Source organism: Grampus griseus, assembly GCF_964374135.1.
Source record: "Grampus griseus genome assembly, chromosome: 19".
Taxonomy (NCBI): Eukaryota; Metazoa; Chordata; class Mammalia; order Artiodactyla; family Delphinidae; genus Grampus; species Grampus griseus.
This window is the reverse complement of record NC_139013.1, coordinates 6642614-6659530: the sequence shown is the minus strand read 5'-3', so window position 1 is coordinate 6659530 and position 16917 is coordinate 6642614. Positions and strand designations below refer to the sequence as shown.

General features: G+C 52.8%; 1 protein-coding gene across 3 annotated transcripts in view; it reads left to right on the top strand.

The window, feature by feature from the left end:
- The first annotated feature begins 2121 nt into the window (after nt 1-2121).
- MYH14 (myosin heavy chain 14) overlaps nt 2122-16917 on the top strand; it is a 91113-nt gene continuing 76317 nt past the window's right edge. The window contains exons 1-6 of one of the 3 annotated variants that reach the window (XM_082676799.1): nt 2122-2159; nt 7514-7924; nt 12640-12796; nt 15855-15882; nt 16010-16112; nt 16802-16825. In XM_082676799.1, coding sequence (XP_082532925.1) covers nt 7517-7924; nt 12640-12796; nt 15855-15882; nt 16010-16112; nt 16802-16825 — 720 coding nt within the window. In that variant the 5' untranslated portion in view covers nt 2122-2159; nt 7514-7516. Of the gene's footprint in view, nt 2160-3690; nt 3780-7513; nt 7925-12639; nt 12797-15854; nt 15883-16009; nt 16113-16801; nt 16826-16917 lie in introns of those variants that run through there. The other 2 variants (XM_082676800.1, XM_082676801.1) reach the window with 2 other exon arrangements.

The window sequence follows — 16917 nt, the reverse complement described above, 5'->3', positions numbered from 1 at the left end:
GCCATTGCTGAGCAAATGCGTTGGGAGTTGGATGCTCTCACTTGTATCTGCTCTCAGCCCAACTCCAGCTCTCTCCTTCTGTCTCTTCATTTCCCACCTCTTACCTGTCTATTTTTCCCTTTCTCTGGCATCCTTCCCTTGCTCTGGACTTTCTCTCTCTTGTTTCTCTCCTGCATGCTATCAGCAGGCCATTTGCAGAGCAATAAATAACAACAGTAATCATAATCATAATTTGTTTATTTAGTCTTTCCCCGAGGCCAGGACTGCTCTAAGCTCTTTGCATGCATTAACTCATTTAATTCACACAATACAAGGACTTGTTATTATTGATTCAACAAACACTTATTGAGCGCCTACTGTGTGCCAGGCCCAGAGGAGCCAGCATGGAGCAAAACAAAGATCCTCATCCTTGTGGGGCTTACGTTCTAGTGGGGAGACAGAAGATAAACAGGTAAACAAGTAGAAAAAAAAAAACAACCAAACAAACCTCTACTAGTGCTATGAGGAAAAAAAAAACAAAGCAAAGTCAAAGGGAGAGAGAGTGATGAGGGGAAATGTTTTCTACAGAATGGTTAGGAAACACCTCCTGAAGGAGGTGACATTGGATCTGACCTGATGACGTGAGAGGGAGGCAGCCATGCAAAACCTGGGGGAAGAAAGATTCCTGGTGAAAGGAACAGCCAGTGCAAAGGCTCTGAGGCAGCACCATGCCTGGGGAGTGTTTGAGGAATTGAGGAACAGCCAGAAGGCCTGTATCACTGGAGCTGAATGAAGGGAAAACAGTATCACACAGGGCCCCGGGGGACCACATCATGCAGGGCTTTGTGGGCCATAGTGAGGACTTTCGCTTTTACTCTGAGAAGGAGCCATGAAAGGTTTGGAGCAGAGGAGGGGCACAGTCTGAATAAAGTCTGACAGGATCCCATGGGCAATAGGCTGTGGGGGGAGGGGGAGAGGGAGGTGAAGGTAGAGGCAGAGAGAACATCCTCCCCATTTTACAGATGCAGAAATAAATGGACCCTCACAAAAGGCCAGCAAAGCGGGCTCAAGCCCACACAGCTGTTGAGCAGCAGAGCCAGGTTGGCAGGCTGGCTGGGACTTGAGTCCCAAGCAGCCACCCCCACTGCCAGCCCAGCTGCTCACTCCTCCTGGAGCCTCAATGTACACCTGTAAATTGGGGACACAGCTCAGTGGTGCAGGGCTCTCCAGCGACATGCTAGCTTCGGACATGGACACCACCTCGGGGTTCAGTGGAGCCTTCACTCTGTGACCTTGGGAAGGTGCCTACCTCTCCTGAGCTTCAGTTTTTCCATCTGTAATTTGGGAAGCATTAACTAACGTCTGGGTGTAGCCTGGTGGTTAAGAGCGCAAGTTCTAGCGTCAGATTTGGCGGGATCTGAGTCCTTGCTCTGCCACTTGCCAGCTCCATGACTTTCCGCAATTAAACACCTTCTTTCTAAGCTTCGGTTTATCTCACCTGGAAGATGAAGCTCTTAACAGCACCAATTCCAAGAGGTAGTTGCAAGGATTAAATGAGATCATGCAGGTAAAGCGCTTAGCACAGTTCCTGGCATACATCGGGCACTCAATAAATGATCATTATTATTACTGACAGTAATGCCCACACCTCTGGGTGGGTGAGAGCCTGGGAGAGTGCCTGGTGGTACGCGGTCGGCGTTCGACAAAAGTGAATTCTCTCTCCCTTCCTTCATGCCCGCCGGCTCCCGGGGGACCCAGGCATTCCGGCCTCCGGCCGCCCCCCCACGCCGACCCTTACAAAGGCCCTCATTCATGCCTCGTGCACAAAGCGGCCCATTCACCCGGGTCCCTTGGGCTTCCCGCCCCTGGCCGCCCCCCGAGTCTCGCCATTGGTCTCACCCCTTGCCTGTCAGACTTTGGGTCCCGCCTATGACCGCGCCGCCTAGCTCCACGCTCCGGCGCCGTTCTTTTCCCACGGCTGGCACACTCCGGCAACTTCTGATTGGCCCCGCCCGCCAGCCGTTCCTCTTGATTGGCGGGAGCGTCCCTCGTGGGCGGGTCCATAGCTTGTCGCAGCGGGCGCCTATTGGCCCCTTTTGCGCTTGTGTGGGCGGGGCTTTTCTGACTGGCCCGCCTCTCTTTCTCCCAAGGCCGAAGCCTCTGGACGGCCCTGGAAGCCGGTGAGTGCCCGGGGCCAAATGCCCGCCTGAGACGGCGAAGTGGGACTGGGCCCGGGGAGGCTGGAGCTTCGGGGCTCCGGTCGCGGCTCCGGAGGCCGGCGCGAGCTGCGGGGGAGGGGCGGTGACGCGGACAGTCACCTCGGGCGAGCCGCCGGACGGCAGCGGGGGTCGAAGGGAGGGGGGTGGGGCGGGGCGCCTACACTCCCCCAACTCGAGCTCCTACTATGTGCGAGGCCGGGTCGGGGTCCTCGCCGGAGCCCCAGGCCTACTCCGCAGAAGGGGAAACTGAGGCTCGCTTTGGGACCTTGGACGCTTTAATACCTGAGTCATTGCCTTCAATCCCCCACTCCCAGATGACAGTGTCTCTATTTTCACGTGTAAAAATTGCGGACCAGAGACAGGGATCATCATGACTGGCGGAACAGAGGGGTGGGGAAGGACATCTTTGAGCCCCCACGGTGTACTTGGGTGCTTTTATTTTTATAACTAAATAATTACCTTTAATTATATTAACTCGAGATGGGTTATATTGCACCCATTTTACAGGGAGGGTAAACAGGCTGGACAGAGGCGGTGACTGCAGGGGGACAGGGTTGAGAACAACACTTCAGAGACCAACTGTGTGCTGGGTTCCTTTACCTTTTTAATCCCACAGTAGTCCCCCAAGGAAGGCTGTAGTCTCTAATAGATGGGGAAGCAGGTTGAGGGAATTACCAGTTGGGAGGAGGAAATTGACATCTTTGAGGACACGTTGCTCTCAAATCCCCTCTTTAGAATGACCGAAAATGGTCTGGGCTTGAATCCCATTTCTCCCTTTTACTGACCGTATGACCTTGAGCAGTTTACTTCGTTCACCTCTCCATGCCTCAGTTTCCCCATCAGAGAAGTGGAGATTCTGACTGTCCTTATCTTACTGTTTTTCGAGATCATTCTATGAATTTGGACAGCTGTTCTAAAAGCAGGAAAACAGCCGGCACATAGTAGGTGCGCTTACCACTATTTAGTCCTCAGTTCACCCCTGAGAGAAATGAACTGGAGCTCCAGAGCCTAGAAGAACATTTTGTCGTCTTCTTTGCTACTCCTAGTGCTTTCTGTGGATTGTGTGGTCCCATTTCCAGGGTCGGGGAACCTGAAGTTCAGCGAGATTAAATGATGTCGTGAGGCATTACTTGTTTAAGCGCTGGGCTGGGCACTTTCTCCCACATCGGCTTATTCATTTCATTGGCCTCAATTCGCGGAGAGGAAAGCCGATGCCCAGGAAGCTTGAGCGGGATTTGAACCCCCGGAGTCCTCAGCCCCCTCTGACGCGGGTCCTTGACCTTTGCTCGCCAGAAGAAGGAGGGGCCCCTGGCGCTGCTGCTGCCGCCCACCTGGCAACAGGCTTATCCCCGCCTCCCGCCGTCCCCCTGTCTAGAGCCTTGCAACTCCAGGACCCGCCCCCTTCCCAAGCCGGGCAGGTGCTGGGTGACATCAGAGCCGGGCTCCCTCCCGGTGACGTGACGTGGCCCCGCCCCGCGCTGGACCGCGGAGGTAGCCGCACCTGAGAGCTCGGAAGAGGACTTGGGTTCCCGTGCCTCCTCCCCATCTTCCCGCTTCCTGTACCAAGCCGGCGCCCCCCAGGTAGCCCCGAGGATCCGCGGGTTGAGGGGACAGCTACACGGGCACTTGGGTCTCAGGGAGATGGGGGTTGGGTGCTGAGATTCCGAGATCTGAGGAGAGGGGCTGGGGGTCAGGAATGCCAGGTCTGATTAAGGACTGCTCTGGGAGTCTGGGCTCCTGGGTCTGGAGGGAGGAAGGCACTGGTGCCAGGGCTCTGTGTCTGGGAGCCTGAATTTGTGGGTCTTGAAGGAGGAAGGGGCTGGGGACCTGGACTCCTGGGTCTGGGGACCCAGGTTTCCGAGTCTGGGGGCAGAGCAGACCCCTGAATCCTAGCACTAGACTGAGGTCAGAGGGCCAGGTGCCAAGGGCCCCAGCCCCTGCCCCAGGGGCGGATCCCTGGCTCCTTTGCCTTTCCAGCCCGGCAGTCTCTGCCCCTCCCAGGGTAGGTGCTTTCACCTGCGCTGGTGACAGAAATGAGCCCTGGCAAAGGTGTTCCTGCAGGCTAAGGAGGGTGGGGCTGCCAAAGGGGCAGGCCCACCTCATCAGAGCTGTATCAGCCCTCAGGATCTGGATGTCCCAGGCGTCTTCAGCTCTAGCCCGCCTGCAGTAAGGTGAGGGGGCTCGGACTCATGGGCCCAAGGGAGGAGGGGGCTGTAGGTTCCGATTCCTGGCTCCTGGATGAGTAGCCTGCTGGGGGCCCAGACTCCTGAGTCTGGAGGAGGAGGGGACTGGGGGCCTGGACTCCAAGGGAGGAGGGACTGGGGGCCCAGATTCCTGGCTCTAGGGAGGGGAAGCATAGGGCTGGGTGATTGCAAAAAACTCCCAAACCCTTCCTGGTCAAAGGCCGCAGGCTGGAGAGGAAGTGGGTGGGGTGAGGGTGGGGGTAAAGTCCCAGGGATGGGCCTTGGCTATGAATGGATCAGGGCCGCACCGGAGGCCTGGGGTGAGCCTGGGCAACTTGGGGCCTGGGAAGTGGAGAAATGGTATCCAGCGGTGGGAGAAGCCTGCTGTTGGAGTGCAGGGGCCTTGGGTTTGAGGCCCGAGAGCATCAGGACCAAATGAGAGCATCAGGGCCAAACGTCACGGGGTGGGCTGGGGCCCTGGGACTGCTGGTGGTGAGGAGAGGGTCTGGGGGGAAGAGGGACATGTGGCCTGGAGCTGAGTTTCTGGGTGAGGGGAAGACAAGAGCCTGATGGGACCAGATTTAGGGATGCCCCAAGAGGAGCTGGGTGTTTGGAGGGACTTCTGCAGGGATATGTCGGAGGTGGGGGGGCCTGGAGGGCAGAGGCAGAGGCACCGAGGTGGGAGAGACAGAACACTGGGGGGTTCCTGTGACAGGGGTGGCGGTGGCCAGGCAGTGATGTGGCCGTTTGAGGAGAGAATAGAGGCCGACTTTTTTCCTGACCTGTGCTTAGACTGCTGTAGAATTGCCGTGGTCTGTTCACTACTGGTCTGCAGCCCCTTTAAGGGTGGGGAGGGGTCTAGCACAGGCTGGCTCCCCCAGTGCCTCCGCTATCAGCTCACAGCTCATCTTGGGTTCTGACTGTCTGAGCCTAGAACTGTCCGAGACTAGATCAGCCCCAGACCAGGAGCTCCTCCAAGCAGGGCCCTGTCTGACTCACCTCTGGGTCTCCAGACTCACTCTTGGCAGAGGCTGGTACTTGAACAGCCTCAGGGAATGTTGAGTGAATGCCGAAGTGAATGAATGGGGCCAGTCTCCCCATTATAAAGAGAAGGAAGTCAGGTCACAGGGAAGGAAGCCATTAACCGAGGGATGAGATTCAGGTCTGTTCTGGGGTACACCAGAGGTGGTCAGGGAACCTGAGTTACAGAAATCAGATTGACACCCTCCTAGGGCTCACATCTATGAGATCAAGGTCCTCATCACAACACAACCTGACCCCTTTGGTCCCTAATCTTACCTTACCTACCACCCTCTCTGCCTGGATCACCTGGCACCAGCCACACTGGCCTCTCACAATGCCACAGACATACAGGCACACACCTGCCCCAGGGCCTTTGCACGGGGCTATTCTCCCAGCCTGGAATGCTTTTCCTCCTGACGTTCCCATGGCCTGCTTCCTTCATCTCCCTCAGATCTTTATGCTGATGCCACATCAAAGAGGCTTTCCCTGGCCACCCCAATTGAAACTTCAGCTCCCCTCAACCCCTAACATCTCCTGTTCCCTGCTTCATTTTTCTACTTGGCATGTATCATCATTTAACATACTATATAATTTACTTAGTTATCTTTGAATCCATCTCCTGGGATTAGAGCAGTGCGAACTCATACAAACACAATGCAAGCCAAACGTGTAATTTAAAAATTTCTAGCCACTTTCAACATAAAAATGTAAAAAGGAACAAGTGACATGAATGTTAATGATGTATTTTATTTAACCCAGTACATCCAAAATATTATCAGTGCAATATGTCATCCAATGTAAAAAACACGAATGAGCTTTTTGTCGTACTGTCTTTGAAACTGGGTGTATGTCTTATGCTCAGAACCCACCTCAGTTTGGATTCTCCATTTCAACTTTCCAGTAGCCACACAGGGCCATGGCTCCCGAAATAGCCAGAGCAGGGCTAGAATGTAAACACCTTAGGAAGGCAGGGATCTTTTTCTGGCTGGTCTTTGGCTATATGGCTGATGCCTTGAATAGTGCCTGGCTCACAGCTTGGCTTCTTAGAGAATTAATTCTTTTTTTTTTTTTTTTTTGTGGTACGCGGGCCTCTCACTGCTGTGGCCTCTCCCGTTGCAGAGCACAGGCTCCGGACGCGCAGGCTCAGCGGCCATGGCTCACGGGCCCAACCGCTCCGCGGCATGTGGGATCTTCCCGGCCTGGGGCACGAACCCGTGTCCCCTGCATCAGCAGGCGGACTCTCAACCACTGTGCCACCAGGGAAGCCCGAGAATTAATTCTTAAAAATCTATTTTATTGAAGTATAGTTGGTTTACAATGTGGTGTTAATTTCTGCTGTACAGCAAAGTGACTCAGTTATACATATATATATTCTTTTCCATTAGGGTTTATCACAGGATATTGAATATGTGTCCCTGTGCTATACAGTAGGACCTTGTGGTTTATCCATTCTGTATATAATAGTTGGCATCTGCTAATCCCAAACTCCCAATCCTTCCCTCCCTCATCCCCCACCCCTTGGCAACCACAAATCTGTTCTCTATGTCTGCGAATCTGTTTCAGTTTCGTAGATAAGTTCGTTTGTGTCATATTTTAGATTCCACATAGAAGTGATATCATATGATATTTGTCTTTGTCTGACTTACTTCACTTAGTATGATAATCTCTAGGTCCATCCATGTTGCTGCCAATGGCATTATTTCATTCTTTTTTTAATGGCTGAGGAGCATTCCACTGTATATATGTACCACATCTTTGTCCATTCATCTGTTGATGAACATTTAGGTTGTTATTAAAGAATTATTGAATCAGGGATTCCCTGGGGGTCCAGTGGTTCTGACTTGGAGCTTTCATTGCTGTGGCCAGGGTTCAATCCTTCGTCAGGGAACTAAGATCCAACAAGCCACGTAGTGTGGCCACACACACACAAACAGAATTATTTAATGAATGAATGGATAGAGAGGTGAATGGGTGGAATGAGTAAAGGAAGATCTGTGGATCCATTTTGCAGACGTGTAAATCGAGGTCTGGTGGAGAAAGGCAGTGGCGACTGGGGTGGGGATGGAGCCCCCCCTTCCCTGAACCTCGCCCTCTGCTCTCTCCCTGCAGACCATGGCAGCAGTGACCGTGTCGGTGCCCGGGCGGAAGGCACCCCCCAGGCCTGGCCCAGTGCCCGAGGCGGCCCAGCCGTTCCTGTTCGCGCCCCGTGGGCCGGGCGTGGGGAGTGTGCCCGGGGGCTCGGCCATGTCCCCGCAGGTGGAGTGGACGGCACGGCGCCTGGTGTGGGTGCCTTCGGAGTTGCACGGCTTCGAGGCGGCGGCCCTGCGGGACGAGGGCGAAGAGGAAGCCGAGGTGGAGCTGGCGGAGAGTGGGCGGCGGCTGCGGCTGCCGCGGGACCAGATCCAGCGCATGAACCCACCCAAGTTCAGCAAGGCCGAGGACATGGCTGAGCTGACCTGCCTCAATGAGGCCTCCGTGCTGCACAACCTCCGCGAGCGATACTACTCCGGCCTCATCTATGTGAGTGGCCTCCTTCCCCGGGAGGGCGTTGCCCGGGGTGCGGGTCTGGGTGTCAGCACCGCAACCTGAACCAACCTGAGCCTGTTCATAATCTTTATCCCATGTCGAATGACTCTGCCTGCACTTACTTGCCAAATGATAAACTATTGCATATCAAGAGTGCCTCAGACCCCATGGGGGCGTCCTGTAATATTATAGGGTAGATGCTCCTTATTATTTTCCTTAAGTTAAAATAATTCTGAATCCCCAAATAGAACACATCCAAAGGTTTTGAGAAAGGGATATGGATCTGTAGTGATAATTAATGGGAGCCGCTGAGTATGGAGAACTGCATGCCTGGCTCTGTGCATTTGTTTCCTTTCGTCTTCCAAATAGTAGAGTGTTTTATACCTAAAAGGAAACCGAGGCCCAGAGAGATTTAATAACAGTAAAAACTAACATTTATTAAGCATGTGCTAGGTACTCTAAAATATATTGTTTCAGTACATTTGCACAATTATAAAGCATTTTGTCCCCATTTTACAGATAAAGAAACTGAGGCACAGAAAGGTCAAGTGCCTTGACCAAGGTCACCCAGTTGGACTTGGCAGACGTGGGTAGTCTGGCTCCAGACCCCACCACTTTGCCATGATGCCTCTTAGGATTGAGACGGGATTGATGATAGTGAGGTTGACTATGGTCTAGTCTCTGTTAAGCATTCACCGTCTCCCATTAAAAGCAAACAGGTGGAGTAGGGCGGCAGTTCTTAACTCTGCCTTCACGTTAGAATCATGTTAGGAATGTTTTTTAAATACCGCCACTCAAGCCCCGCCTCACCCCATTTAAATCAGGCTCTCTGAGGGTGTGACTGGTCTTGTTAATAAGCTTCCAGGGTGGTTCTAAGGGACAGCCAAAGCGTTATTCAGGGCAAACAGGATTAGAGAGAGCGACAAGGAATGTGGACTATAATAATGAGAAATAATGATCATGTTGGCTAGCAAATATTTATCAAGCACTTGTGATGTGCCAAGTGCTGTTCTAAGTGCTTCCTGTGGGTTATCAGCTCACTTCTGGGGCGGAGCTTGTTCTTATCACCTGATGTTTCAGGAATGTTAAGTGACTTGGGTCCCAGGTCACATGGACATGAAGGATTTGAACCCAGGCAGCCGGCCCCAGAGTCATGCTCCAAACACTGGCTTAGAGTGCTGGGGTCTCACTACCTTACTCATTTCAACTGACCCCACAAGAAAAACTACAGAATACCTCGCTAAAACCCTAAAAGGAAAAGTGCTGGTTTTATATTTTTTTAAGAACCACAAAACTTTAATGAGAGTAATAAAAGAATATTTCAATAAATGATGAGATGTATCAAAAAGATAAATAAACTGGCCCCAGTATCCACCTCACAAGCACAAGATTAGAATATTTTTTATGAAATCTGATTCCTGTTTAGGGAGGAGACTGAGGTTGTGAGAGGGACAGTGGCTGGCTCAGGGACCCTCAGCTTTTGGTGGCAGGGGTGGGATTTGAACTGAGGGCTGTCTGGCCCTGGATGGAGGTGGCAGCTTCTCCAGGCTGTACTGGGCCCTTATGATTCCTCACTAACCTTTGCGAGTCCTGGGAAAGAGACCTCTGTCCAGGCCACTCCCCTGGACCTCACCAAAGACAGGGGATCAGAGGGGCACCCAAAACACTGAGCCACCCTTTTCCTGTTAATAAACACTCTGAACCCTCATGGCAACTTTGTAAGGTATCTCCTATCATCCCCATTGTGCAGCTGGGGACACTGAGCCTCAGAGAGGGGCCAGGATTTGGACAAAGCCCCACCAGCTATAAACCAGCTTAACTGGGATTTGAACCCAGGCCATCTGACTCCAGACCCTACATCCTATCCACTGCATTAGGAAGATTATTGGGAAAGTTCAGGGGAAAAAATGGTAAGGCCTGAGCTAAGGCTATGGCCCAAGAGCCAGAGAATTGGGACCTGAAAAATGAAAGTGAGATAGAAGATTCCAGAAGCCCAGACAGGAAGCAAATAGGGCCTTAACAATAATCATTAGCAATTAGTGAGGGCCTGCTTTCTCCATCAGGAGCTGTTCTAAACTTCTTTCCAATATGATCTGTTGACCCCCTCTCCACATAAGGCTGTGAGGTAGGGGTTATCACTTCCTTTGTCCACGGCTTGGAGAGGAGAAGCCATTAGCTCAGGAGTAGCTAACAGCTAACATATTAAACACACACAGGGAGCTCCCTGGAGGTCCAGTGGTTAAGGCTGCAGTGGCAGCACAGTTTTGATCCCTGGTCGGAGAACTAAGATCCTCGCATGCCGCGCGGCCAATAAATACACAAACAAACAAATAAATAAATATGCATGCACAGGGCTCCAGGGCCCACGCTGAGCCCTGTACTTGCAACGGGAACTTGTGGATGGCTCCCAGCAGCCCTCTGTGGAAGCGCTGTTCCCGTCCCTGTGTGATGAGAAAATGGGACCCAGAAAAGTTAAGGTGCTTGCTCAGGCCACACAGCTAGAAGATTCGATTCAAACTCCACCTTGTTCGTCCTTGGACCCTGCTTAATAAATACTAACTGGCCAACTGGTGATGGGGAAGACAGCGCTTCCCAGTGCAAGGAGTGGGGGGCGTCCAGGGTTCTAGAAACCCAGCTTCTGTCGCTAATAGGCTGTTTGGCCTTGAGTGGCTCAAGGTCTCGGTCCCTTCACAGGGATGCTCAGGGCAGGAAGGGAACCCATCTGCTGGACACTGGCCATGTTTCTGCTCCGTGAGGCACTGGAAGATGCATGGTGGCGTGCCACTCTCAGAATCCTTCTAGACTGTGCGGGGGGCGGGGGTTACAGCTCCATCTTACCAGGACTGGCAACTGAGGCTCAGAGAGGGCGAGCCCCTTGTGCTAAGTCACACAGGGCTCGAAACCCAGGATGACGTGGCATCCGAGTCTGAGTGAACTCTTAGCTTTCAGGTGGGATGGGAACGTGAGCGTCTTGGGACCCATGGCTGGAGTGCCTTTCATGGGGCCCCGCCTTGGGCTGGCTGGTTTTTATTCATTATCATCCTTAATCCCCACAGCCTCTGTAATGAGGTGGGGAGGGTTTCTCAGGGAGAAAACCGAGACTGTGGGGAGAGCCACGGGGCTGAGGAGAGGGGGAGGCAGGGAGCTGCACCCGGTGGGTCTGCCTTCAGAGCTCTGAGGGCCCGAGCAGCTACCCCAGACCCTTCCAGCCAGGTTTTCCGCAGCTGTGCCCCGGCCACTCAGGTGTCCCCGACCCTCTCTAGGCACACCAGCCTCTGCCCTTTGCCCCCTGGCCTTGGCAGCCAGCTCAGGTTCCATCTGGGGTGTCGCCCTGGCCACGAGGTATGGTTGGCAGGAGGGGGCTGAGATGGGGAGTGGCACGGGTCGGGGAGGCTCCTCTGTCAGCCAGGAGTGGGGGCCTGGGCGCCAGCAGCCATGAGATACCCTCCCTGGGAATGTGGTCCGGCCGCCCTGCCCTCGAGAGCTCCTGGGAGCTGCTGGCAGGGAGGGCAGACACCCAGCAAACCGGTTGTGCCACCCGCCCTCCCATCCTTAAGAGCTTGGCACCTGGGAGCCGGCAGCCTGCGGTGGCCACACCCTCGCTCTGCCTGAGAAGCTCTAGCCACCTGGGAGCTTAAAGCAGCTCTGCTACCAACCAGCAAGTAACCGGCTAGCCATTTAGCTAGCTAAGTAGCTAACTAGCTGGCTAAGTAGCTAAGTGGTTTCATAGTTAACTAGCTAAGCCCCTAAGCAGCTAACTCTCTGCTGGATTAGCTAGCTTAGTGCAGCTAACTTAGCTCGTTAGCTCTCTGGGTTGGGTTAGCTAGGTGATCAGCTAGCCCTCTAGCTGTCTAACTGCCTCTATCCATCCTAAGTGCGTCTTGTCTACCCGAGGCTCTGTCCGAGCTGGAACAGTTCTTAAACCGTTACAGGGTCCTGCACTCAGGCCCAACAGCTGTGTGGACAAATTCAGGGTGTCCATGAACTTGGATGCAAAAAAAAAAAAAAATCACATCTTTATTTTCACTCACCTTGAGAACCTGTTTAGCATTTCCTCCAATAAGAAGGAACCACCAAGACGGTCGTGGAAGCAGGTCCTGTGTGTCTGTTATGAACAGAAACTGCAGACATGCTCTTGTTGTGTTTCAGCTGCTGCAGATACTGGGAGCACCCTTCCAGAAATATTCTATGTGTATTCAAGCAAATTCATAAAAATATTCTTCTTGTACCCCTTTCAGTGCAAACAGTTCTTACCTTGTCTCCTTTCTGTGATAATGTTTTGGAGATAGTTCTCTACCTGTATACAGTACACCAGAAGCATCATAGGAATCCATTATATGACCGAGCATCCGGATTGTCTCCAGTCTTTCGCTGTTTTAAAAATGATGCTACAGATGAACTTGCACATGGTCCTTTCACGCATGTGCGAGTCCAAGCAGTGACAGGGCTCCAGAGCCTACATTCTCTCTCTGTGTATGAATCCTCATCTGTACAGCACCTTTATGCAGTTTGGAAAGCTTCTTTTCAACCATCCGCCTGAAACTGTAACAAATGTTCAAATCTACATTGTCATGATGTGAATGGCAGCCCCTTTGCCGGATGTCCTTGTGCAGTGCACAACCTGCCCAGCTGTACACGGCAGCCCCATGCCGCCCTCTGGGCCACAGGCAGGCAGCTAGCTGAGGCCCTCTCCTTCTTGCCCACTGCAGACCTACTCCGGCCTTTTCTGTGTGGTCATCAACCCGTACAAGCAGCTTCCCATCTATACGGAGGCGATTGTGGAGATGTACCGGGGCAAAAAGCGCCACGAAGTGCCGCCCCACGTGTACGCGGTGACTGAAGGGGCCTACCGAAGCATGCTGCAGGGTGAGTGTGGGGCTTGGGCTGCTGGAGGTGCCCCTTCAGTGGGGACTGGGCTGGGGGTCAGGATCAGATGACAGGTCAAGGGTTTCAGACACTGTGAGGCTTCTCTGTGGGGCAGGAGGTAACACCAGTGGAGGGCTGAGTGGGCAAGGCTCTGGGTCCTACCAGACAGGCCCCTTTTTATCTGTCTCTCTGTTCACCCCTTCCCTCAACAAGTCTCACTGGGACCTCACTGTTGCCAGCTCTTGCAAAAATTCCTCTTGAAACAGTGATTCTTAAGACTGTTCATTCATTCAGCATTTATATTGTTGACATGATCTACATTGTCATGGGTGAATGGCTGCCCCTTAGACAATGGGCAGCATGGGGTCGCTGTGTACAGCTGGGCAGGCTGAGCACTGTGCAAGGATGTTCGTCAGAGAGGCTGCCATTCACCCCATGACAGTGTCGATCAGTTCAGGCAAAATTCCATAATTCCCATGTCGTATTCATACTAAACTCATTAGATATTTATTATGTATGCATACATGCATATATATATATATATATATATATATATAAAATACCTGCAAATACCTGCATTATGCATTCAAACATATTTATATATAATGTTTTTATAGTCACGTTATAAATTTGTATTTAGTCAAACGTAACATTTTATTTGGTTATATAATCTAATTTGTTACATATTTTTTATACTAGTTAATGTAACAGGAATAAATGTTCAAGAAAATAAGAGTGAGTGCCTACTCTGGGTCAAACACTTTTCAGGGATGAACACCTTTAACATCACAGCCACCCTATGAAGGAGGTGTGCTCGTTATCCCTGGTTGCCAGATGGGGAAACTGAGGCATAGAGCAGCACAGTCACTGCCCACCGTCCCACTGGTGGGTCAGTGGCTGAGGTAGGATTCGAACCCAAGACCCCCAGCTGCAGCTTGCGTGTAGGTCACACTGTGGATCATGTCCTCGTCCTGGGCTGGGCACTGTTGAGTTTTGACATGTGACCCTCCTGGATTCTAATACCTGACCCCGACTCAGCCTCTTGCTTGCTGTGTAATCCTGGGAAAGTGGCTGTCCCTCTCTGAGCCTCAGTTTCCTTTTTTTCTTTTTTTTGGCCACACCATGAGGCTTGCAGGATCTTAGCTCCCCGACCAGGGATTGAACGTGGGCCCCAGCAGTGAAAGTGCCAAGTCCTAACCACTGGACCACCAGGGAATTCCCCCTAAGCTTCAGTTTCCTCGACCTGTAAAATGGAGACAATAAACTCCAACTGAACAGAATGTAATTCATTCAAGAAACTTCAATTTGAGCCCCTACCATGTTGTTCCTCCTTGTGCTGAGCATGTGAAATTCAAAGACATGAGAGCAAGGTTCTGGATCCCAGGTTCAGCCCTGGATACAAAACAGGCCACAAAACTGTATTATATACTAGCTGGTATATTAAAAAAAAATTGAAGATTCTCTCTGAGTTCTGACTATGGCCCTGTGAGGTAGGGGCTGTTTTGAGCCCCATGTTTCATCTCCGAGATTCTTTTTTTTTTTCTGGCCACGCGGTGCAGCTCGCGGGATCTTAGTTCCCCGACCAGGGATCAAACCCGGGCCCCTGCAGTGAAAGCACCAAGTCCTAACCACTCTGCCCCATTTTTCAGATGGGGAAGGTAAGGCACAGAAGACCTCAGAGACTGACGCAAGGTCACACAGCAAGGCGGGGAGGTGGCTGGGCCTTGAACCCATGTCCATAGGCTCCCAAACCAGGCTGCTAACTCTGAGGCCCTATTGAATGCAGCCCTCTCTCTGGCTTAAAACCACCCAGAGACCTCCTGCCCTCCTTAAAAACCATCCAGACCCTTTAATCGTGGTCTCCAAACCCCTCTGCATCATCTCCAGCTCTGCCCCCTCCCCCAGCCTCACCGGCCTCCTTGCTGTCTCTCAAACATCTCCAGCTTGGTCCCACCACAGGGCCTTTGCACTGGTTGTGCCCTCTGCCTGGAATGCTCTTTCCCTGCTTCCTCGACCTTTAGGGCTGAGCTGAAACAGCACCTCTTCTGAGACGCCTTGTGGCCCTCGACCCCTCCCCTCAGTCACTTCTTATGACTCTAGACCAGGGCTTCTCAACCCTGGCTCTGCTGACATTGGGGCTGGATGATTCTTTGGAGTGGGGGGTCGTCCTGTGCATCATGGGCTGTTAAGCAGCATCCCTGGGCTTTACCACTCAAACCTCCCAGGTTGTGACAACCAAGAATGTCTCCAGACATTGCCAACTGTCAAACCTCCATTTTTAGTTTATGGCGGGGGAGGGGGGGTTGTTGTTGTTTGGTTTGTTTGTTTGTTTTGCTGTGCTGCATGGCTTGCGGGGATCTCAGTTCCCAGACCAGGGATTGAACCCAGGCCACGGCAGTGAAAGCCCAGAGTCCTAATCACTAGGCCATCAGGGAACTCCCCTAGTTTATGTGCTTTTATCCCCCACTCAAGCGGATGCTCCATGAGGGCAGGGACCTTGCAAATTCCCACTGCCCTCAGTGTCTGACACTTAGTAGGTGGTCAGTGTGCATTTGTTGAAGGGTTGTGTCAAGCCCAGGACGAGCGCAGGAGGAGATGGTGGGGACTGAGCTGTGCTCTCTGCCCTCAGGTTGGGCAGATGACCCACCAATGGGCCACCAGTCACCATAACTATGATTCTGTGGCCTGTTGTCCGTTAGAGGCTGAGCCTGGGGCCCAGGATCTCACTCTCATGTCTTTGAATTTCACACACTCAGCACAAGGCAGCACACGGTAGGGACTCAAATTGAAGTTTGTTGAATGAATCACATTCTGTTCAGTTGGAGTTTGTTGTCTCCATTTTACAGGTGAGGACACAGGCTCAGAGAGAGGTAGCTGCTTTCCCAGGGTCACACAGCAAATGAGAGGTTGAGTTAGGATTAGGTATTAGAATCCAGGAGGGTCACATGTCAAAATCCAAGCTTTTCCTTAGCCCTTCGGAAGGATTTTGAAAAGAGGGTGGCCAGTGTCTCGCTGGAGAAATCCTCCCCGGTGACACGTCCCCCTCTGTCCCCTACAGATCGTGAGGATCAATCCATTCTCTGCACGTGAGTAATCCTGAAGGACTTCCTGGAGGAAGCGGGGTCCCGGCTGGGAGTGGCTCTGCTTGGAATGGGCGGGGCTTACCTCGGAACATTGCTGACACTTTTTGTTTCCCTTTGTGCCCCCCCTTAGCGGGGAGTCTGGGGCTGGGAAGACAGAAAACACCAAGAAAGTCATCCAGTACCTCGCCCATGTGGCATCATCGCCAAAGGGCAGGAAGGAGCCGGGTGTCCCGGTAAGTGACCTGCCTTGGGACATACTCTGGACCCTGCCACCAGCAAGGCCCCCTCCATCTCAGGTTCTGCTTCCCCCCATAACTAACTCCCTGCCTCCCTCATGGAGGGACACAGTTGTGGGCCTTCTCCTGGCTGCCCATACCCCCTGCGTCCCTACTGTGTGCCTGATATAGTGCTGGGAGCAGAGGCAGGGTAGACACAAAAATGTGAAGGCCAGTCCTTGGCCTCATTGGCCCTTGGAACAGCACCTGGCACACAGTAGGTGCTTACATTCCAGAGCATCCACTGTGCGTCAGGCCTGTTTAGGTTCCGGCAATGCCCAGGTTTGCTCTGTAAGTGAGCATTTATATAGTGCCCGTCCCTTTGCTTCTATTACTGTAACACGCCGGTGAGGTGGGTGTGGTCTTCCTGCGTTAAAGACGGGAAGAGTCACAGCTGGGGTGAATTGGTTGTCCGAGGCCGCACACCCAGGAGGGACCAGCCTGGATTCAAACCCCAGGTGCTGTGGGTAACCCTCCCCCCCGATGCCACCCCACTCCACATGGCCAGTTTCCCCAGCCCCTTGTCTCTCCGCCTCACCCCACCCACCACCTGAGACCACCAGTTCACCTGTGTGTCTGTCCACGTTCCATGTGCTGTGTCCTGCTCCGTGTCCCGGTCCGTGTCTCGTGTCCTGTGACTTCCTCAGGCCTCCACCAACACCGTGTCTTATGTGAGTAGTGGGGAATCGCCTCGAGTCCTGTCACCCCTCATACCACCTGGGTCACCCCAAACCACAGTCTTCCTGGCAGACAAGGCCCCCTC